The 24,470-nt window shown below is 37.7% G+C and overlaps 1 protein-coding gene across 1 annotated transcript in view; it reads left to right on the plus strand.

Moving 5' to 3' along the window:
• Positions 1-2,695: 2,695 nt before the first annotated feature.
• Positions 2,696-24,470, plus strand: part of itga11a (integrin, alpha 11a) — a 204,435-nt gene continuing 182,660 nt past the window's right edge. Inside the window, exon 1 of the mRNA XM_062032072.1 lies at positions 2,696-2,827. Within this exon, the coding sequence (XP_061888056.1) occupies positions 2,758-2,827 (70 nt within the window). The 5' untranslated portion in view covers positions 2,696-2,757. The remainder of the gene's footprint in view (positions 2,828-24,470) is intronic.

Below are 24,470 nucleotides of genomic sequence, written 5' to 3' on the forward strand. Positions count from 1 at the left end.
GGAGATGTATGCCAATAGTCACTCGGATTGTAGCGCATGAAAACACATCTTCTAAAATTCGGGTTGGAATGATCCTTATTGCGCATGTCTTTGATGTCAGATACACTTTGGTTGTGAGGGGGACTAAATGTATATGTCTCGGAAAAAAGCGATTGTCTTGCCGCTGTCTCCCCCCATTTAACATGTACAGACGTAGCGTTATATCCTGTTGAGTTTGTTGCTTTAAAACGAGACTAGCAAAAACAAAAGTAGGGTATGGGTCGATGTAACAATAAAAGAAGGGATCCGGTTGTCGTATAAACAAGCTGTTTCATTCACGACCTTACAGCGACTTAAAGTACTTACTGACAGCCTCAGACACATACACAGAATGTCGTAACATGCAGACACACCGCAATTCATACATAATCACAACACTCACAAAGAGAGGTAAAACAAAAGTAGTGAACAGAAGGAAAATAAATGATACATAAATATTACGATAACGTCAGACAAGCAGAAATGCACAAAGCCACGTTTGTTTACAGCAGACTTCTACTGCTTCTTCAGCACCTGCAGTGAGCAAACTTTTCCAAATGATGGCGCCATAGCACAAATAATAACAGATCATTCCATCAACGGTACTTGCTGCGCATGTCAAGTTAAAGTATTCCGATTTAAGGTGTGATGCATGAAAATGCACGTTATGATAAGATACTTTTTTTCAAGGTCCATGTACACAGGAACATTCTAATCCGAATGAGGATCAGATTAAATGTGTTCTGTCCATGTACACATGGCTATTGATTGATTAAAATATTCCATTCTTTCTTGACTTTCTTTGCTCGTGGAAAATAAAACACAACTAACATATATGAACATGTATGATATTTAATTGTGATTAATCCAAATTAATCCACAGTAACACTGTAATTAATCTGATTTAACATTATTATTCCACAGCAATAGTTTACCCATGTTGATATCTATGTACAGTGGAATCTTGATTTAGTAAATAAGTAAAAAATATACATATATAGAGCTTCTCAAAGAGAGATCTCACACAGTGCTTCACATGTTTAAAATACAAATAGTACAATCACAACAAACATACAACATGATGCAACAACAAAAACATTGCAAAATGTAATAATAAATATAGTAAAAATAATATAAAAATAAAAAGTTAATAGTACAGGAATGCACACTTAAACAAATGTGTTTTTTTTACTGGCTTTTAAAAAAATACATATATAATTTGCTCCTAGACATGGTTTGTAAATAGAAAAGTTTGTATACTGAAGCAAATTTCTCCTTAAAAAGCAATGTAAACATGAATAATGGGTTCCAGCTTCTAAAAAAATTCATAATTTATTAACAATGTGTACACAACAAACAAGTGCTATACAGTATTGTATAGTAAACAAACATAACACGGGGGTAATGTATCAACTTTTTATTTAATAACAAAGCCAAAACAACAAAAACAAGCTGTTTTGTCCTCCTCATATTCAGCCGCCCTGCCGACACACACACACACATTGTCACTAGCCCTCTAATGCACTCGTATATTCACAAAACTCTTTAACTTTAACAGAAATCATTTAACACCACAATGATTAGTAATAATTTAATCCACTTTATTATGTCAATTAATCTTCTTGGCGTGATGCGGAAGGGAGAGGAGGAGAAGCACTGTCAACAACGCTGTAGATTATTTCTGAATTTTTTAAACCACACATCCCTTGTCATTGAGCTAGAAATGCTACAAAAAAGAAAAAAAAGGCTGAAAACATTTAAAAATCACACAAAGTGGCACTGAGCACGGTAGGAGACCGATCAGCCTGCCCCCAATGACTGTGCTGCCGGGCACAAAATGGCTGGATATATGTTAATTTCGCACAGCAAAGCATTTTTTTATTCGGTCTGTGGATCGTAAATCAAAAAGTTTGAACAATGAGGGGTTCGTAAATCCAGGTTCCATTGTAGCTTATTATTAGTTCAATATTTGTACGCACACTTAGTTTGGGTTTTGTGATCTGTTAAATGAGAACTCCAGTACCAGTGGCATAGTTATTTCTAGTACCAGTGCCATTGTTATTTCAGAATATACAGACATTAAGGTCATTTTGAGTGTTCATTTCGAATATCAAGAAGAAACTTTTCCATGACGTCTTTGCAAGAAAAGATGCACATTAAGAAGTGAAGATACATAAGATGACCACAAATGGATTTCAGGGAAGCTAATGTACATAGAGTATGCAATACTATGCAAGCGGAGGTCATTATGCATTCTGTAGTTAGGACTGGATGGTCTAACTGCAAGGGTATGAGGTAACATACAAAGCCCACATTTGTGTTCCACTGTTAATACCCTGATTAGGTTGTGGTTGGAACATGATGAATAGCTCAAGTTATACTTGAGACTTTTGCAATAAGAGAAGGTTGTGGCGATGGTGTTTTTCCAGCTGAGTTGAACAATATAAATCCAGTTTTGCAATGCTGTATGGTCAGGAAAAAAGTTCCCACAGTAACAAAATCTGACACATATTCACAATATTCAATGTTTCTAAAGTTTATTCCTAGGAAACTTGTTGAATGACTTTCCTATGTCTACATGTGGACCTCCTTCTCGTGTAGCAGCAGTCCCCTCCTACTTCCCCGAGACATAGGCAGGCACTTTAACTAGGAGTTGCAGTCAATCAGAGTGGGATCTTTAACTGCGCTTTCCACGGGGTCTCTTCGCCTCAGCCCACCACATACACACTCACTACAGTCATGCATGCGTGCATAGGCCAACATATGGAGTACTACTTCCTTCTGCTCTGGATCTGCAGCCATCTGTTAGGTGAGTGAAAGGTGTATAGGTCTGGATTTACTTTGACAACCATGCATGTGCATATACTGTACTCGTACAGTTATGCAATATGATAATAACTTTCACATACTTTTTTTGTATTAGAAATGATATTGCAGTACATGTTGTATTTGTTGAATAATTCAAACCTACCCGAATGAACCACTGTGGGAGTAACATCCTGACATATTGACCTTGTGTCACGGTGGGCAGTGGGGAGGAGAGTGTGGAGACCACTTCGAGTACTTTGACAGTTTCACACCGATAGAGGTCTCATTAGAAGCAGGCGTCCAACGTATGTTCAAAAAGAAAGTTGATGCCATCTTCTCGCAGTCAAGTTTCCAGCAACTTTAGGAGATTGGGTTCTCAGCCAGAAGTGCGGTCAATCATGGGTGAAGTCACTGTAGCAGACAGACAGTGTGAAAAACTGTTACATTGTCAACCACACGCTGTAGCATCTTGGATCAGACAAATGTTCCAAAATACTTTTGACTTTAAAAGACAATATCTCTATGCAGTACTTATTTGACTATATCTCCATACTTAGTACACACCCGGTGATGCATCATCCCATCACTGCTGATAGAACAACATTCTTTATCAGTCAAACAGCTCTAGTTCCAACAGTTAGTAGCCAGCACAAAACCATAGAGTATATGTGAAGAAATCTCCAGTCTAAATATTGAGCTTGAATATGTGGGAAGTAGTAACAGGAATTGTGCCAAAAGGGAGGGAGACTCCGACCTTGGAGAGGAGATGATGCTGTTTGTTGTGGGAGGATGTTTTTTTTCCTGTTTTTTTGTCTCCGAGGTATTCATCAAATGAGAAAGGGCTGCCTGTGTTTTTGTCACTGTTTGTGTATTCTGGGGACTCAAATCTGATTATCCCATTAGACAACTTTGAGTTGGCAGATTCGTTATCATTAAATTCTCAGGATCTGACTAGTATGGGGTGCCGAATGTAAAAGTTCAGGCACACTTTTCTAGCAGATATATTTCTCAGATTTACCTCACTTTTAGATTTAAGATTTAGATTTAGATTTAGATTTAAGATTTGGATTTAGATTTAATATGTAGTTTTAGATTTAAGATTTAGTTTTAGATTTAGCATTTAGTGCTCACATTTAGATTTAAGATTTTGATTTAACATTTAGCGCTCACATTTAGATTTAGATCTAGATTCAAGATTTAGGTATGTATTTAAGATTTAGGTATATATTTAAGATTTAGGTATATATTTAAGATTTAGGTTTAGATTGAACATTTAGCGCTCAATTTTAGACTTAAGATTTAAATTTAACATTTAGCGCTCACATTCAGATATAGATTTAGATTTAACATTTAGCGCTCACATTTAGATATAGACTTAGATTTAACATTTTGGTTTAGATTTAACATTTAATTTTAGATTCAAGATTTAGTTTTAGTGTTTAGATTGAACATTTAGCGCTCACATTTAAATTTAGATCTAGATTTAAGATGTAGGTATATATTTAAGATTTAAGTTTAGATTGAACATGTAGCGCTCAAATTTAGATTTAAGATTTAAATTTAACATTTATAGCTCGCATTTAGATATAGATTTAGATTTAGCATTTAGCACACACATTTAGATATAGATTTAGCATTTAGCGCTCACATTTACATATATATTTAGATTCAACATTTATGTTTAGATTTAAGATTTAAATTTAACATTTATAGCTCACATTTAGATATAGATTTAGATTTAGCATTTAGCACTCACATTTAGATTTAGATTTAGATTTAACATTTAGCGCTCACATTTAGACATAGATTTAGATTTAACATTTGGTTTTAGATTTAAGATTTAAATTTAACATTTAGCGCTCACATTTAGATATAGATTTAGTTTTAGCATTTAGCGCTCACATTTAGATATAGATTTAGATTTAACATTTACGTTTAGATTCAAGATTTAGTTTTGGATTTAAGATTTAGTTTTAGATTTAACATTTAGCGCTCACATTTAGATTTAGATCTAGATTTAAGATTTTGGTATATATTTAAGATTTAGGTTTAGATGAACATTTAGCGCTCAAATTTAGATTTAAGATTTAAATTTAACATTTAGCGCTCACATTTAAATGTAGATTTAAAAATAACATTTAGCTTTATATTTAAGATTTAGCACTCACACTTAGATTTAGATTCAAGATTTAGATTTAAGATTTAGGTTTAAATTTAAGATATAGCACTCATTTTGATTTAGATATAGATTAAAGATTTGGGTTTAGAGTTAACATTTAGGTTTAGAGTTAACATTTAGGTTTAGATTTTACATATAGGTTTAGATTAACGATTTTGTTTTAGATTCAACATTTAGATATAATATTTACAGTAATCATTAAAATGTGATGAAAATGAGCTAAATCTGAGAAAAGTGACTTAAGTCTGAGAAATATATCTGCTAGAAAAGTGTGCCTGAACTTTTACATTCGGCACCCCATAGACTAGGGGTATTGTTTACATTTTAACTAACATTATTGTAGTATCAAACTTGTACTTGAAAAACACTGCCAGTTAGGGATGTATCCCACATACCGGTATTTTTGGGTCGGTCCAGCAAGACCGTTAAGATTCTGGACCAATGATACTGCTATCTGTATTTTTTTTTTAATCCAGCTGACCGTGGTCATTATGACACACTGTCACATTGAGTTTAAGTGCCACTACTACGCAGTAGGCACGGGTAGATGATAATCGGCTTGTAATAATCACAAATAAGGAGGCAACACCACACAAAAGTTTGTAACGCAACAATATTTCCTCCTAGTTCCCAAAGTCAGGAATGTTAGTAAGAGTTAGTGTCAATTTGAAGTGAACTCAACTTAACTCACGACCGCCACTACAGCGCGCTTCATCAACCCGACCGTCCTCTAAGCGATGCAGTAATCCATAGGCCAATATTAATACACTGAAAACGTTATAATTTTAAATAATCATTGGGTCTTTTTATTTAAATATTACACACACGACACATACAGATATACTGTGCGTCGGTGGCTGTCAACACTGGCTTCCGGTCCGTTGCTCAAATAGGTCCGTGTGCAACATAAACAACAATTTCTATAGAAAATGCACACTCGCCTACCATGCTAATTGATTGTATTGATTTATATTATATATTTGATCTAATCTATCATGTTAAAGGTCTGTAAGTGAACGTGAATACCTACTATTATTTTGATTGTTATTATAGGGACAAGCAGTAGAAAAGGATTGCTGGATATACTGAGTGTAATTGTAATGAATAGAAACACAGTGATGGATCTGTGTGGTCTTTACAAGATGATGACATAAAAACTGCACATAGTTGACTTGTTTAAGACCTAAAAAGCAGGTATTGATTAAATACTACCATGCTTTGAGATGTTTCATGATGTTGCTGGTGCACAATCTCTTGTGCAAATAATGATTGGTAATAAAAAATGCTTTTTTTCCATCTTTATTTACACAAATTACATATAGTACCATAAGAGTACCGATTAATTCCAGTATTGATAAGGAATATCAATATTGGTATCAATAAAATCCTAATGGTATACAGCCCTACTGCTAGTGCTTAAATGGTCTGTGATTCGGTACATAAATAAGAAAAACATGCAGAGTTTTATAAAAATGTAAAATAAAACGATGCTTATTTATTTTTAGGGCGTTTTTCATTTATATTGACCATATTAGTGATTAAAATACTTCCATTGTATAAATTGAATGATAAAACTAAGTAATACGTTGAACGTAAGAAATATGTCCTTGAACACAATTCCATAATTATTGCAGCAGTACAAAACATAGCAAATGTGCAAAAAATGACTTACTTGTGTTGTAACGTTGATAATGTTGAATTCTGAGGGGTTTGTAAAATTGGTATAGTTAGGAGGAGATGCCTCATTTAGCGCAAAAAAATCGTCTGGTTTGAGCCAGGTCTCGGCGAGACCAACGACGTCAAGTTTGTTGTCTCTAATGACCTCATTAACTAATAACGTTTTGGAAGATAATTATCTTATGTTTAAAAAGCCCATATTATAGGTAGTGGGCTGTTTTGAGGATTGTTTGTTGAAATTATCCGAAGTAGCAATATTAATAATGTTGCGTTTATTATGCGTAGTGCACTTTAAATAGTTTCGACCATATCTAGGAATTGATACGACGGGAATTGTCCGATTGTTTGCTAGATGTTGCGATAAACTGAACGCATCATAGTTAGCCACCTCAGTAGATTGCAAGTCTGCCTCTGACACGGTCACAAAAGAAAAAACATTATGTGAGTTGTGTTTTATTCTAAGAGAATTGCTATGTGTGCAGGGATTATCCAGCCTGGCGCCGGCTAGTTCTAGTTTAAAAGACTTCTTACCCGGACTAGCGCTTCTTTGGTTAGCTTTTCCCTTTCTTGTTAGCCCCGCTCGGCATCCCCGCTTCTGCTTCCGCTCACACCGCTTACGTCGTCTCCATTGGCGGTCACCGCTAGCACTTGACTCCGCTGCTACAAAGGCCGCTCGATGTAGCCCGCGAAGTATTCCCATGCTAGCGAGGAGGTCCACCGTACATGCATCTTTCAGTCTATAACGACCCGATCCATCCACATCCAGAATTGTCTGTCGGTCGTATGTGATCACAGAGTGTTCACGCTTTGAGCCAGCCATTAAATTGACAGAAATGACGGGTGTTTTTTGCCAAATCGCTCTACACTCCCAAGAGCATCACCGAGCTGCTGCATAGCAATGCGCCGCCATCTTGCATATATATATATATATATATATATATATACATATATATATATATATATATATATGTATATATATATATATATATATATATATATATATTTATATATATATATATATATATATATATATATATATATATATATATATATATATATATATATATATATATATATATATATATATATATACATATATATATATATATATATATATATATATATATATATATATGTATATATATATATACTGTATATGTATTTTAAAAATTAAAGATTAAAGTACCAATGATTGAGTCATACCAAAGACTATAAAAATGGGACCCATAACCTCCCTGCTTGGCACTCAGCAACAAAGGGTTGGAGTTGGGGGTTAAATCACCAAAATGATTCCCGGGCGCGGCGCCGCTGCTGCCCACTGCTCCCCACTGCTCCCCAAGGGGATGGGACAAATGCAGAGGACAAATTTCGCCACATCTAGTGTGTGATTTATGTGCATATATATGTATATATGTATGTATATTTATATATGTATGTATATATGTATGTATTGTATGTATATATGTATGTATATGTCTGTATATGTGTATATATATATATATATATATATATATATATATATATATATATATATATATATATATATATATATATATATATATATATATATATATACATATATGTATATATATATATATGTATATATATATGTATATGTATATATATATATATATGTATATATATATGTATATGTATATATATATATATGTATATGTATATATATGTATGTACATATGTATGTATGTATGTACATGTATGTATGTATGTATATATATATATATATATATATATATATATATATATATATATATATATATATATATATATATATATATATATATATATATATATATATATATATATGTCTCATTGCAGATTAGACAAACTGCCTTTTCCTTACACTGAACAAAAAAAGTCATATGTCCACTGATGTTTAAAAACTCTACACTCGGAGTCTACTTTGTTTTCTCAACGATTTCGCCATTTTTCCCCCTCATGCACTAATTGACTGACAGAGCGTGATGACATCATGTTGTCGATGGGAAAATCCATTTTTAGATAATATGATTTGCCTGAGCGGCTAGGAGACCCCGAGAGTCACAAGCGGTAGAAAATGGATTGAAGGATGGGCTAGAAAGGACAGATAGAGTGGCTGTGCCAGCAATCGGAGTGTTGCTGGTTACTGGGGATCAATTCCCACCTTCTACCTTCCTAGTCACGTCCGTTGTGTCCTTGGGCAAGACACTTCATCCTTTGCCTCTGATGGCTGCTGGTTAGCGCCTTGCATGGCAGCTCCCGCCATCAGTGTGTGAATGTGTGTGTGAATGGGTAAATGTGGAAATACTGTCAAAACGCTTTGAGTACCTTGAAGGTAGAAAAGCGCTATACAAGTATAACCCATTTATCATCTATAACTTCGCCCGACATTACTGTCATTTGTGGATAATGAGAAAGTGCTGTGTCGTTGTTGTGGGAGCTAAGGCCTGCTGTTGTCATTTTAAAGGACCCACTGGACCCACTAACACATTCTCTTTAAGTGTTTTTTGCTCCTGGCAGTCATTTTCCCGTAATATGTGTTAGTTTTTCAGTGATGGGTAGATAACTAACTGTACTTGGAACGCCCCATTTCCATCACCAGACTCAATATGTCGCCCCCTCTTGGTGTGACATCATCTACAGAACTGGATCCCATTTTCCTGCATAGACAGTGCGGATAAAAGCATGTAAAACTTTTATTTTGATCACTTAATTGCATATTTGTGTTGCCCTCGTCCATAATTATTTCAAAACTGATATGGTTAACATTATAAGGCAAAAAGAAACATTAAAAAAATCATCAGTTCCAGACTTCCCTGCTCTTCCATAGACACCGTGGCCTGTGTTTCCTCATGCTCTTTCTGCGTTTTCTCAAGCATCACGAGGAAAGCATCAGTAGAAGAGGACGCAAAATAGAATACTAGCGCCTTGTCTTCTTTTTCTCTTGTTTTTGAGCACCTTGTCTGCTCTTGTTTCTCAATGTTTCCACTCAGTCTTTCTCCCCTCAAAGGTGCTCCTGATTTTTGGGATCGCATTTGGCTTCAGTCTTTAGATTTTCTTTCTAAACTCCGACATAAATTTTGTTTTCTTTGAAGTCAGAATCATCAAAATGATCGCTGCAAATGACACATTTTGACTGCAGAGGTCCATACGTTCCTTATATCCCATCATTTGGAAATGTATGCAAGCTTGCAACCTGCAACAATGCATCTGGCAGCCATATTTGATCATTCATGCAAATTCCGCGTTGAAATAACGGGATTTAGGATGAAGATGCTGCCAAAACACAATATGAAATTGCCTCCAATCTCCCGTAGGTGACGTCAGCCGGCTGACGCGGGCCGCCCCACATTGCGACGCCAAAAGCCAGCGTTCCAGATTGTCTCGAAACTCTTTCGAAAACAAGCCTGAAATCACTACTGTGTCTATTATAGGGGACATTTTTTCCTATAGACATAATTTCTCGGTCCAGAATTATGAAAAAAGTGCCAATGTTTTCAACTTCAGAGGGGCCCTTTGAGGTCGGCAATAAAGTTTAAAAAGCACATCAGACTCTGTGTGCTTCTGTCAGGACACTACATTACTTCCAAGACGTTACTTGCACATTACCACTGCCAGGCATTTGTTGCAAGTTCTTCAGTCTGCAGTTATTTAGCACCGAAATGAAGTATTTATAGCTTCTTCTTTTTTTGTTGTTGTTCTGGTTACCACTGTTTACGTTGGCACTTGTGCCATTACAGAACCGGATTCCGTTGCCCATCCCTACTCCAGAGAGTAATGGACCATCTTCGTGTGGCGTCAGACCACATACTTCCAAGAATTTGGCACTGCTGCTCTGTTGTTTTCCCCGACCCTGCTTAACAAGCCAGTGTTCTTCCAACGCTTCTGCCCCCGTGCACGTGTCTGTTTGGCGTATTTCAAAGTGTTTATCGCTGTTTTCAGTTCTGAATGAATTGCAATTGTCAAATCGTCCAATCGGGAGCTGCTATGTGCCTTTATTGACTTTATTTACAACCATCATTAATTTAATTTCGCCTTTTTTTATTATTATGTTTATGCAGAAGTAGCTATATCTCCACAAATAAATGATTTATCCGAGAAGCTCGGCTCTCTTTGATCTTTTATTTTTCTCACTATTGTTCTAACTATCACAATGAAGCCGTAAAATGACTGAATAACAACTATTGTTTGGAAGTAATCCCCAACCACAACATACTACTGTGGGATGTGTGACGGTACAATGTAGTGTGTGTTCTGATGGTTACACAGTGTTTTAACCTATGAATGAAAGACATTGGTGTTTGATAATGTGTTGCCATAGAAACCAGGGTCAGATGCCTTGAGAGCCTTTTACTGGTTCACAGGGTTAACAGCCTGTTAAGCAGAGCACAGTTGGCTGTTGTGCGTAACGAACATCTGGTTTTGGATACGGCATTTCTCACAGTGTTTACGTTGGCATGGCCTAATCGTAATATGAGGTGCCAAGGTGTTTAATAACAAAGTATTGTTTCACTGTTAAGTGTTTTTTTTTCAGGAAAAAAACATTGAAATAGAAAACCCGGTGGATCAATGGAAAACACTGCGCACTGTAGATTTGGAGATTCCATTAGGATGGAAACTGATTTTGTTTTGGCCTTATTTCATTGGACCCTTGTAATTTTTTATTTGTTCTAAAAGGATACTGATTATAATCCCTCAAGAGGAAATTCAATTGACACTCTGCAGTATACAACACAGAATCAGACCACACACAGGCAGGCAAGGAGTGAGGGAGCACACAAACAGTGATCACCCTGGTGCCTTGCTCAAGCTGCTCGACAATAGCATCTCATTTGACTTTTAGATTAATTTGAGTATCTATTTGCTATATTTTTATCATTAAAAATGTGTTGCCTAGAGATGTCCGGGTCCTGATAATGGTATTGGATCCGGTCGTTATTGGCTTTTTTGAAAATTGATTGTAGATTGGCAGATGAGCCCAGCAGATTTTTACCGCAGCTGTGCTCCTGTGTTTACATGACTAAAGATTGGACTCACCTCAAAGATTCCTGCAAAAGAGACGAACGTTCAGGGAGACAAAATTATATACAGTGTCTGGATTACTTGGTGTACACACGAGCAGGAGTTTTTGTGAATTCTAAGACCCCTTCTACACTAAATAACCACCATTAAAAAGTTACCCAGGGTAAATCCCACTTAATCTTATCCTTGTCCACACACACACAATGGTTGTTTAAGACCCCCTCAACCCATTCTGTCCACCGGCGCAACACGACCTAGTACGCATGCGCCAAAAAAATGCGCGTGTCATAGTCACCTCTGACCTGGAAGTGTATCCTTACCCTGTGTTTCAATGTAGACTATTGCCACATTTCTTTTAACAGTAAACCTTCCTTGCCTCACCATCAGCAGCTGTAGTGAATCACACCTAAACCATCATACATTAATCATATCTTTAATGGACGTGTGGAAGAAAACAATGTGATAAAGAACATTTTACAGCAACCAACAACAGGACACTGTGCGTGTAGGCTGAAATTGGCGGTCGTACTTCACGGCCGCAACCACTTCATGGCTTCACAATAGTTATGGAGTACAAAACTAGACGTTGAGTAATCGCTCGATATACATCGCGGACAATAACTGATAGTCTGCTTTGCCACTCCAAATGGATTCTCTATTTTTCGTAGTCTTCCCCGCATTGTCGTTGTCTCCTCTTTGACAAATGGACAAAGTTTTTCGCTAAGTAGAATCACAGCTGACCTGGACATTGGAAAGTTCTCTTGCCGTTCCTCTGGCACAACACTCTCGGTGACAAACATATCCCACCAGGCTGCCATTCCTCCAGGCCTTATCCAAAATCGTCGCTTAACATTGCTATGTTGCCGTCTGAAATGTGTTGTATCCGAAATAGCTGCAATCGCACGTTTCCTTCTCTTAAGGTATTCATGTGTGATTTCCACAAGCGTCTGTACATGCACAAGAAGGAGAAACACGGGCATGTCTGGATGACTGGCCTCCATCTTTCTAGTGGTTGCCGCCGAGTTACCGAACGGGTAGTTATGAAACTGGTTGTGGCATGTTCTTTCTGATGTCACTTCCTGTGTGTGGCGCGGTCTTTCTGACTTCACTTCCTCTCCGAACTCAGTTTGTAAACGATCAATGAGTCCATACAAAGCTAAGAGCCGGATATTCAAGAAATACAGGGCGCACTTACCCGTGTAAAAAATTATCCAAGGAGGTGGACCTTAAACGATGGTTTAGTGTGGCTGAAACGGGGCTTAGGCTAAATAATTACTCGTTTAAGGGGTTAAACGACTTAGTGTACACATAGCCTAAGAGGATGCTGAAAGTTGAAAGAATGTATACTTATTTAACCAGTAACATATGGTGACCTTTACACCATGTAAAGAATAGATGTCCTTTGAGGTTTTTTTTAACTTAAATTCATAAACTCTAATCCAAAGGTTCTTAACCTTTTTGACCTCGGGGCCCAACTTTTCTATTACAGAGGGCCCCAGGGCCCACTCAAATATTAACACTGAATTGGTAATCTTACTCTTGATTGTAATCGTATTCAATAATTACAAGTAACTTACTTGTAGTTTACAACCTAGTCATGTGCTATTCCCAAATATAATCATGTATTTAATACATAAATCTTAGGCTTAGGTCAGGCTGATTAGAAAAACAAGCACTAACCAAATATTCTGCATAAGAAAAGACTCCTAAACATCTGACAAAAATAAATGTAGATGCAATTATATTGTGCTAAAAAAAAAAGTAATAATAAATATGTTCCTTAACTAAACTGTCAACAAAATTAGGTGCAAATTAAAATAAAGCTTCACCACTTTCGTCCGAATTTTTGAGCTCAAAAAAACTTCTCTATGACCTTAGTTCCAGACTTCTTATGTTTGTTTGAGAGTGTCATTGCTGCCACATGTGGTAGACAAGTGTATTACAACTGAGTACGGCCGCGGCCCATATGGACCACAGCTGAGAAACAGATATGTTTTGACGGCCCTCTAGGGGGCACTCGCGGCCCAACAATGGGTTAAGAAAGACTGCTCTGTTAATACAGGTTACACAATAAAATAACATGAACAAGAAGAAATTAATTCATTTTCATAAAAAGGTTATGACATTTATATTGTTGTATGATAAATGGGGCCAAAAAGTATCTGATAACATGTTTATCAAATACTTTTTGGTCACATATATTTGCTTTCACAAAATAAATACAATATTTAGAGTGTTTCTTAAGTTTTTGTATTTGTATCTGAAGTAGCGTTGTTGCGCCTGACAAACAAAACTTGAACGCTGACTTCCTGTGTTAGAAACGTTATGTTTGTCATAAATAAAGTTGTTTGAAACAAACGCCGGCTTCCTCACTGGTTAAACATTGAAGAGAAATGCTCACCATCGCCCCCACTTCTCCCAATATGGCAAATCTGAGTACTGCATAGGCACTGGAGGACCTGAGCCTTCAGCTTCTCTTTTCTCTGTTAGTCCTATTACCAAGATTACCATTAAACGGACTGTCGATTATACAGTGTACACACTCAAAACTAATGGTGTAAAAAATGTATCTGCAACCATCCTTTTAACGACACCGTGCACAGACCAGCACTAACCACACCCTATGCCAATGATTAATGATCGGTTTGTGTGCAAATGTTGTGATTTATACTTGAGTAAATGTTAAAAAAGCGATTCTAATCATACAGAAACATATATATAACACAATTTAATGGACAAATATTTATATTTATTCCATGGTTTTATTATTTTTTTTCCATCGCCGCCTCACCTGCCTACCATGACAGCATGTCCCTGATACTAACTACACTTATTGCTATACTACACATTCAACTAATGAATTTAGTATATTGATGTATCCATCATATTTCTGCATGCTAACTATCATATAATTATTATAGTATATCACCAGGTATAACTGCAAACGGTTGATTTTAAAGTCGCACATATAGTAGCACACACTCCGTCTGTGCGAGTGTAACAGACGCCAATCAACTTCAAAAATAGTGCTAGCGATCTGCAGTATTGCATATGCTTTTAGCTCAGTAGTCAGTGTAGTGGAATTTCTGACCTTTGAACTATATTTCGTGTCTGTCAAGAATGTCTGCTCGTTTCATTCTTTTCTATTCTAAACCATTGAAGGACCAGACGTAGGTAAAAGTTGAATATGGAGTCGGTCTGACCATTTTACAAAATGTTTTGATTGTCTATTATGACTAAGGGATTAAAGGATGTTGCAGAACAAACAGGTCGAAAACAACAGGACCTTGACGCATGAAGGAAACAGATAAAATTGCCAAGTGACAAGGGCTATGGGTGATTGCTTGATTCTTGAGTCCTCCGGAGGACGTTTGTCTGTCTGCATGGGCAACTCAATTCAACTTTGTACTTTTTGATTATGGGTAAATAAACCTTTTGTACTAAACTCACTTTTGTTGCTGTTTAAGCTTCGGACAATCCACTACATCAGCATGTTTGCCTCTTACTCCGGTGACCTGGATTCATGCCCTCTTCGGATCAGTAAGGAAAAAGCAACGCAGACGTGAGAGAGAGGACACATTCGCTACAAGTAGCATAGCTGTGTGTGGTTGACAGCCATGAACACCAATCAGTGCATTTGTTTAAAAGTGTGGTCCAAATCAGGGGTGCATTAATTGGAATTGTTAGGTTACCGTTGTTAGGCTTGCTAATTGCTAACAGTACACGCGGGACTTGTGTAATCAAGCAACATGTTGTTACTTACCAGACGTTACTTGAAAAATATTACCTTCAAGCTGTTGTTGCAGGTAGTTGCGGCTGAGTATCTTTGAGGTGAACCTAATGTTTTAGAAAGATGCTAAGCGCCCTATTTGCAGGCAAAAAAATAAAGTCATGCGTGACATCATAGTGACTACAACTTAGTTGTTTGATCCGGTTCCTAACGATTTTTGTTACCTATCCGTACAAGTGCAACGAACGCTCGCCGGTGTGGCTGAGTCATGTGTGCGTTGGTAAACCTCACTCCCAGTGCTGGCTGTCAAGTCAATAGCCTGGCGCTTTTATCTCGGTAGCAGTGGCGTGCGGTGAGGTTAATGTCTGGTGAGGCACGACTCCATCATCACAGTCAGATTTACAAACATATGAACCTGCAGTGCAGGTGTACCTAATGTTGTGTCCCTGCGGTCGTTCGCGGCTCCTGCAGCGCGAGCATTGTTGTTTTTGCACTTTTTGGCTTCTTGTTAAGTGACTTTTTTTGGGTGGATTCAGTCTTGCACGTGGAGGGTTTGGGTGTGGGTTTTGGTTGGTGTGGCCGCGGCGCTCCCGTCGGGCGTGCATTCTGCGGCGGAGGTGCTTGGCACCAGGAGGCGGGGTTATGAGACGAGCCTCACACACTGTGTCTTCGCAGCAGTTTTATGAATGCTCAGCACTTTACACACATACAGATGTTGACAAAATACACTGGACATTATATACCTCAGCTAACTAAACTATGGAAATGTATAATATATTTCATATAGCAATACGGTCTCACTGCACAGCAGGCCAGCAGTTAGTCGAGTCATTGCGCACAATCCATGTTGAGGCACAACGCAGTGACGTGCCTCAACTGGCTGCTGATCACCGCACCGTCTCTTCTCAGTATTTGAACGGCAAATGTGAAAATAAAAATAAAAATAATCTAAAACTGGTGAAGTTAAATGAAAAATAACTCTAGTATAATCACTGGATACATATAACAATTTAATTATTATTTTTTTCTTTTTACTTTTTTTTTTCTTTCCATGATGGCAGGTGAGGCCGTGCCTCCCCTGCCTCTAGTGACTGCACGCCACTGCTCGGTAGCTAGAATGCTTGTTTCTCCAGGGCGAAACAGAAAAAACACAACGCAGCCGTGATAGAGAGAGTATACAAACAATACGATTTTTTGTTAATATTGACACGTTTGATATCTATGATTGTCGGCCCAAGTAGATTGGAGAAGAGTAAATCACTAGTTATACTCCACACACCACAGGATAATCATTCAAGATAATCTTTAAGAGCCAACCAATAATCTTATCCCGATTATCTTTATGTGTGTACTAGGGTTGTACGATATACCGGTATTAGTATAGTACCGCGATACTACTGAATCATATTCGGTACTATACCGCCTCTGAAAAGTACCGGTCCGCCACCCCCTGCACCCTGTTGTCATCACGTCGTGTCATTGCTGGTTTACGAGCAGACAAGCACGTTCGGCAGCGCACAATCACGGAGTACTTACAAGCAGACAATTTGTGTTGACAGAAAAGGGAGAATGGACACATTTTGGCTTAAAAACTAACAATAAAGGTGAAGTTATAACACTGAAACGCCCACCGGAAGAGGTGCTTTAAGACATGGCTAGCTAGCCAGCGGTTAGTCGGCAGTGTTGTAGTTACTTCTAAATCACTAATCCTCGCCTCCATGGCGACACATAAAGTAAGTTTCTTACAAGTATCATCCCTGCAGGACGAGGAATAGCTAAACATGATTCACCACACACCGTAGCTCACGTCAAAATGTAAACAAACACCATTGGTGAATCTACACCTAATGATACCAAGTACAGAAGCGTATCAAGTCGATACTACTATGATTACGTCAATATTTTGTGGCATCACAACATCTTCTTTTTTTTGGGTTTTTTAACTTATATTATGTTTGTAAACTCAGGAAATATGTCCCTGGACACATGAAGACTTTGAATATGACCATTGAATGATCCTGTAACTACTTGGTATCGGATTGATCCCCAAATTTGTGGTATTATCCAAAACAAGTTTCTGACCAGTATCATCCCTGCAGGACGAGGAATAGCTAAACATGCTTCACTACACACCGTAGCTCACCGGCGTCAAAATGTAAACAAACGCCATTGGTGGATCTACACCTGACTTCCACTGTAATGATACCAAGTACAGGAGTGTATCAAGTCGATACTACTATGATTCACAGCATCTACTTTCGTTTTTTTTTTTAAACTTACGGTATATTATGTTTATAAACTCAGGAAATATGTCCTTGGACACATGAGGACTTTGAATATGACCAGTGTATGATCCTGTAACTACTTGGTATCGGATTAATACACAAATTTGTGGTATCATCCAAAACAAGTTTCTGACAAGTATCATCCCTGCAGGACGAGGAATAGCTAAACATGCTTCACTACACACCGTAGCTCACCGGCGTCAAAATGTAAACAAACGCCATTGGTGGATCTACACCTGACTTCCACTGTAATGATACCAAGTACAGGAGTGTATCAAGTCGATACTACTATGATTCACAGCATCTACTTTCGGTTTTTTTTTTAAACTTACGGTATATTATGTTTATAAACTCAGGAAATATGTCCCTGGACACATGAGGACTTTGAATATGACCAGTGTATGATCCTGTAACTACTTGGTATCGGATTAATACACAAATTTGTGGTATCATCCAAAACTAATGTAAAGCATCCAAACAACAGAAGAATAAGTGATTATTACATTTTAACAGAAGTGTAGATAGAACATGTTAAAAGAGAAAGTAAGCCGATATTAACAGTTAATGAACAAGTAGATTAATCATTAATTTTCTACCACTTGTCCTTAATAATGTTGACAAAATAATAGAATGGAAAATGACACAATATGTTACTGCATAAGTCAGCAGACTAAATTAGGAGCCTTTGTTTGCTTACTTACTAATAAAAGACAAGTCGTCTTGTATGTTAACTATTTTATTTAAGGACAAATTTGCAATAAGAAACATACGTTTAATGTACCGGAAGATTTTTTGTTACAAAAAAGCCAATAATGCAATTTTTTGTGGTGCCCTTTATTTAGAAAAGTATCAAAAAGTATCGAAATAATTTTAGGTACCGGTATCAGGACAACACTAGTGCGTACCCATCTTAAATGGATCAACAGCGACCCAGTGGCAACAGTGCAAGCTGTCAAGTTTTGGCTCTCAATGTGAACTCTTCAATCATTACCTTTGACTTTCCGTCACAGGCGATTAACTTGCACTGTGTGAGTTGGAATTTAAAAAAACAGCACTTCTAATATGATTCAGTGCTTAACACAATTCACTCCATGGCTGCTTTCTGTCAGTGGGTCTGTGGTAGGGCTCCTACAGCTTGACGTGGGGCCAAATGCAGCAGTGAACTAATGTGGGTCAGGCCGGCAGCCACCATGGCTTTAGGCTTATTTGTATAGGCACAAGAGTAGGTACCCTGACCTTGCACTTAACACATGCTGATATTTCTTGGAATATTAAATTGCTGTGCCACTCTCATAGCCTGCAATGGAAACTGGAATCCCCGCCCATTTTTATATTTTCACTTGCTACGTACTTTTTCCTGTCTACGTCTAAGCTTCCAGTCTTTTCACGGTAATCTTACTGTTTCTCGGGAAATTCCTGTCTCAATGTATTAAAATCATCACTACAAGGGCAAAATGATATTGGACAGTGAGGAAGAGTAGATCCGTGATGTATAAAACTGATTAATACTACTTGGGGCATGAAACACTTATTTCAAACCGACTGTTTAATGTCTCTAAATAAACATAAACAGCCAGATTTGGGTGAGATCAAACTCCGTCTTAACATAGGAAGCATTGATACAACAGGAAATGAGCAATGTGGAGAATGTGTCAATATTTACATGAAGAGCTCACTTGGCAGTAATGACTATTTATTTTAGTGGAGATTTTGTAAAACCAAGCAAATTGACTAAAACGTTTGCCAGTCAGCGTGGGACACTCATGACTAACTTGATTGAGAAAAAAGACTGACCTATTGACTCAGCAACTGTCAATCATAGTGATGTTTCCAGATACCTGCAATGGGACAGTGCAAGTCGATGTTTGAGTTCCTGTTTGTTTATACTACTTATTAGCATGCCTAAATCTTCTCTATCTAAGGAATGCACATTTTGTCAAACATCTGTTCAGATCCAAAAGTTTTTCAAGGAAGAAAACAGCTGCTCAACTTTCCGGGTGTGAGAGAGAGCAGAGACTGAGAGCTCTTTCACCCAATCATGTTAAAACGAGATTATGTGCTATGCAGTTTCTTAACATGCTAACTGTCATTTAGTAGGAGTAGCTCAACATAATCCAACGTTTATACGAGGTTCACCATTGTTTACCGAGAGCATTTATTGGTTAGTCCAGGGGTCGGCAACCCGAAACGATGAAAGAGCCATATTGGACCAAAAATACAAAAAACAAATCTGTCAGGAAATGAAAAGCCGTATATAAGTCTTATAATGAAGGCAACACATGACGTCAGTGTCTATATTAGCCATAATAGCTTACTATCAAAATGACTATGTCTCGCGGGCTGAAGCAAATCTTTGTTGACAGAAATGTTGAAATGTAATATTTATTCTACACATTTTTACAACATTAAAAACCATTAGTAAATCAGAGGCTACTCAAAAGGTGAGATAACTCCTGGAAATTACTGGTTTTTAATGGCCACAGGTATATATGTGTGTGTCCAAGTTAAAGGAAAACGGCAGGCTGTCTTCTTTTAATAGATGTATCGCAATCTTTGGCAAGCTAGGTAATGTTTGCTGTGGTCTGGAACAACGTGGCACACAAACAACTATATGAAATGCAGCCAATATTACATATAGATAATGTGTCATGAGACGTACATAATTTAGTTTTGCATAAAGAGGATAAAAGTAAAATAAATTAAATGAGCTCAAATATACCTCCAAATGAGGCATAATGATGCAATATGTACATACAGCTAGCCTAAATAGCATGTTAGCATTGATTAGCTTGCAGTCATGCACTGACCAAATATGCCTGATTAGCACTCCAACAAGTCACTAACATCAACAAAGCGCACCTTTGTGTGTCCACACACAGCATAAAACGTTTGTTGGACACAATGAGACAAAGAAGGAGTGGAAGATTTTACTTGTAAAACAAACTGTTGCGTCAAAGTCCACACTATGGTGAGTTCAAGAACCGCCAAAATTAGTAGGGCAAAAGGATGTTCGCCAAATAGTCTCATCAGTGAAGCATGCACACAAACATATTACACAGTGGGCTTTCTAACAATTTGGAAGGGTTGTGTTATGTTTGTCCTCAAACTAAAAACATACTAAAACAAACACATTATTTTCGACCATCTTTTTCCATTTTCAATCCTTTTTTAAAAATGCTCCAGGGAGCCACAAGGGTGCCACTAAAGAGCTCGAGAGCCGCGGGTTGCTGACCCCCAGGTTAGACCTTACATGCTAAAAACTCGGTGTGGTACCAACCAACAGTGTGCTGAAAATTACTTTTAGAAATGAATTATTTATAGTTACTCGTTAATTTACCAAAAAAAAAAAAAAATTACTAATGGAAGTACTTTTTAATAAATGTAATTAATTACTAGGGAAAGTAATATATACGTTGCTTAAAAAACAAAAAAAAACCTTTAAATATCTGGCATATATATGCATTTGAGAGAAGTTTAAAATAAGGGTATAGTGTGCGGAGTCCGTGCTTTTAAAAGGCCTATTGACGTGTGATGTCATCGAGGGTTTCTACAGAGCTGTGTTTTTTTAGCTTTAGCAGTTAATAGTGCACTTTGTCGGCTTTGACGGCAGTCTTTTCGCCAGATTGTGTTACCTTTTCTTAATAAAGTAAATAAATGTGCTTTGATGGCAGTCATATCTTCTTGTCAACAAACGGGGTATGTTTTGGATGGCAAGTTTGTTACTTCAATCATTCAATCATTGAATTGTTGCTCAATATTCCCATTGTGTACGTGTGCACAGTGTGATGGTGCCTCTTCCTGTTTGATATCATGTTCATTTAAGTGCGGTGCTGCTTGTTGCTTTCAATGTTAAAAATATATTTCCTGCACTGAACTTAAAGTAAAGTACCACTGATAGTCACACACACTAGGTGTGGTGAAATTACCCTCTGCATTTGACCCATCCATCCCCTTGTTCCACCCCCTGGGAGGTGAGGGGAGCAGTGAGCAGCAGCGGTGGCCGCGCTCGGGAATCATTTTGGTGATTTAACTTAACTTGCTGCACTTATGACGCCGTCTTGTTGTGGACATAAAACCACATCGAAAGTAGCGTGCCATATTGCATCAAGCTATCGCCAACAGCGTTGTAGCGGACCTAAAAGTAATTAATTAGATGACTTGTTACTAGGGGTGTAACGGTACGTGTATTTGCATTGAACCGTTTCGGTACGGGGGTTCCGGTTCTGTTCGGAGGTGTACCGAACGAGTTTCCACACGGACATATTACGTAGCGTGACGCACGTTGTGTAAACAATGCACACCGAGGCACAACACACGGCATGCTAACAGCTAACGGGCTACGATAGACTGACCATACGTCCTCTTTTCACCGGACATGTCCTCTTTTGTGGAGCTGTCAGGGCGGAGTTTCTTAAATGCCTCAAATGTCCGGCATTTTGAGTTAGGGTTGCGTGTATTTTCAATGTACGTTCAGGGTTAAGAAGGGGTTAAAAACAAAATAAATTGTGCGTGCAGCAGCATTCGTGAGGGAGGGGCAGAGACAGAGAGAGCGAGAGAGTTATGATAAACGCGCATGCGTCGCCAGGCTCTGCTTTTTATCCATTGATTTATCAGATTTAATTTATTATCTATAGCACGGGTGTCAAAAGTGTGCCCCGGAGGCCATTTGCGGCCCACAGCTAATGTTTTAAAGGCCCACGGCACATTCTAAAAATTCCATTAAAATAAACAAAAACATAACAAAAGTGAACTAAAAAAGCTTAAAGGTTAAATATAATTCAGAAAAAGTTGCAATGTTGACTAGTAAAACAAAGCTGTTTTTTTTTTCTTTCAAACTGTCATTGCTCAAAACATAATATTGAATCTAAATCAATGTTATTATGAATTATTGACCTATTCAAGGTTCCGATTACTTCACATCAAATATTCCACTAAGAAAAATATTTTTGGTGGAAGATTTTGCAAATTTGGTAAATAAATAACCCAAAAATGTATATTTCGTTGTTTTCTTACTGTACCGAAAATGAACCAAACCGTGACCTCTAAACCGAGGTACGTACCGAACTGAAATTTTTGTGTACCTTTACACCCCTACTTGTTACTAATAATAGTTATTATATAATGCCGTTATTAGGAACACTGCCAACCAGCTAAGACAATACGTTTACATGCACTAAAATTGGTCGCATTCCCCAAATAAATCGGTCTCTTTCATTTTTACATGCGTATGTGAAGTCCCCATTTAAATATATAATAAATACATCATGGTTCAAATATTGCAGCATAGCTAAATTGCAGATTTTGAAAAAACCCCAACTATTTTTCAAAACTTTTTTAAAGCATATTTTACATGTTTTTTGGCCTACATTAACTATTAATTTTAGTTGTATTTATGTATTATGTGTATTTGTCCTTTTTCCTATTAATATATATTGGAGCTTGATAAAGTGTGAACACTACCAAGCAACAACACTCTTGGCGCTACTGTATCTTCACTGTGACAATCAAGTTCACCAACTTTTAACCGAAGAACTTTTGGATGAACTTCATCTTCTGCACCATCAGTAGCACATCTCCACATTGGTGCAACTTTGACGTGAGCAATGTCAAAAGACAACAGCGGGACATTGCATCAAACATTTGGCGCGGCACTTCAGTTTAACTGAGATTGCTAGAAACTGTCAGCTAACAGCATTATTCTGGGCAATAAGGAGATGAACTCTCTTGATTTAAGATGCTCTGAGTCTTCATCTTTCACATCAATAACAGTGCTTTGGCGTGATCTATGTGGAATGACAACGCAGGAAACGCATCTCTAACATGATGGAATGCTAGCAAGTAATAACAAAGCCAATGATTGTATCTGCGGTTGTTGACCAAGTTTTTGCAGAAAAAAAACAGGCCATTGTTTGAGCTCATGAAAGCCCAGTTTTAACTTTGAGTAATTAGCAAGGATGTGACAAAGTTTTTTCATCTTATTTCAATCTCCCCTTTTAAGGGGCTCCCAGATTGTCTAAATAAGGCAAGTAGAGTAAAATGTAATACTTTTTTTTCTACAAATAGAGTAAGTCCAAACAGTAGCAATACCAGCAATGGAGAGAAGATCGTGCCCTACAAATCTGCTGTTTTCTCTCTTGATTGTCTCTCTGCTAAGGTGCTTTTGTCTTCCATCCATGGTGTAGTTGTTTATGTGTTGTGCAATGAAACCATTAGTTAACCTAAGCATGTTTTTTTGGAAACACGCACACACGTTCGTCCACTCTCGCGTTGTCTCGTTCCTGGCAACTCTTCTCACCATCAAAACCAAATAAGATACTACACAGCGTGTGTGTAGTTGCAAAGATGAAAACACACAGTTGTACTCAATGTGTTTTGTGCTAGATCACAACAAAGTGAATAGGGAGTGAGACCTCCTATGCTTTTTACTCTGCTTTAATGTGGAAAAAAATCCCTTAACAATATCATAGCCTTGTTTTAGTCATGGGATGAGAATCAACACCTCCAAGTCCGAGTCCATGATTCTCGCCCGGAAAAGGGTGGAGTGCCATCTCCGAGTTGGGGAGGAGATCTTGCCCCATGTGGAGGAGTTCAAGTACCTCAGAGTCTTGTTCATGAGTGAGGGAAGAGTGGATCGTGAGATCGACCGGCGGATCGGTGCGGCGTCTTCAGTAATGCGGACGCTGTATCGATCCGTTGTGGTGAAGAAGGAGCTAAGCCGGAAGGCAAAGCTCTCAATTTACCGGTCGATCTACGT

Source organism: Entelurus aequoreus, linkage group LG02 (genome assembly GCF_033978785.1).
Source record: "Entelurus aequoreus isolate RoL-2023_Sb linkage group LG02, RoL_Eaeq_v1.1, whole genome shotgun sequence".
Lineage (NCBI taxonomy): Eukaryota > Metazoa > Chordata > Actinopteri > Syngnathiformes > Syngnathidae > Entelurus > Entelurus aequoreus.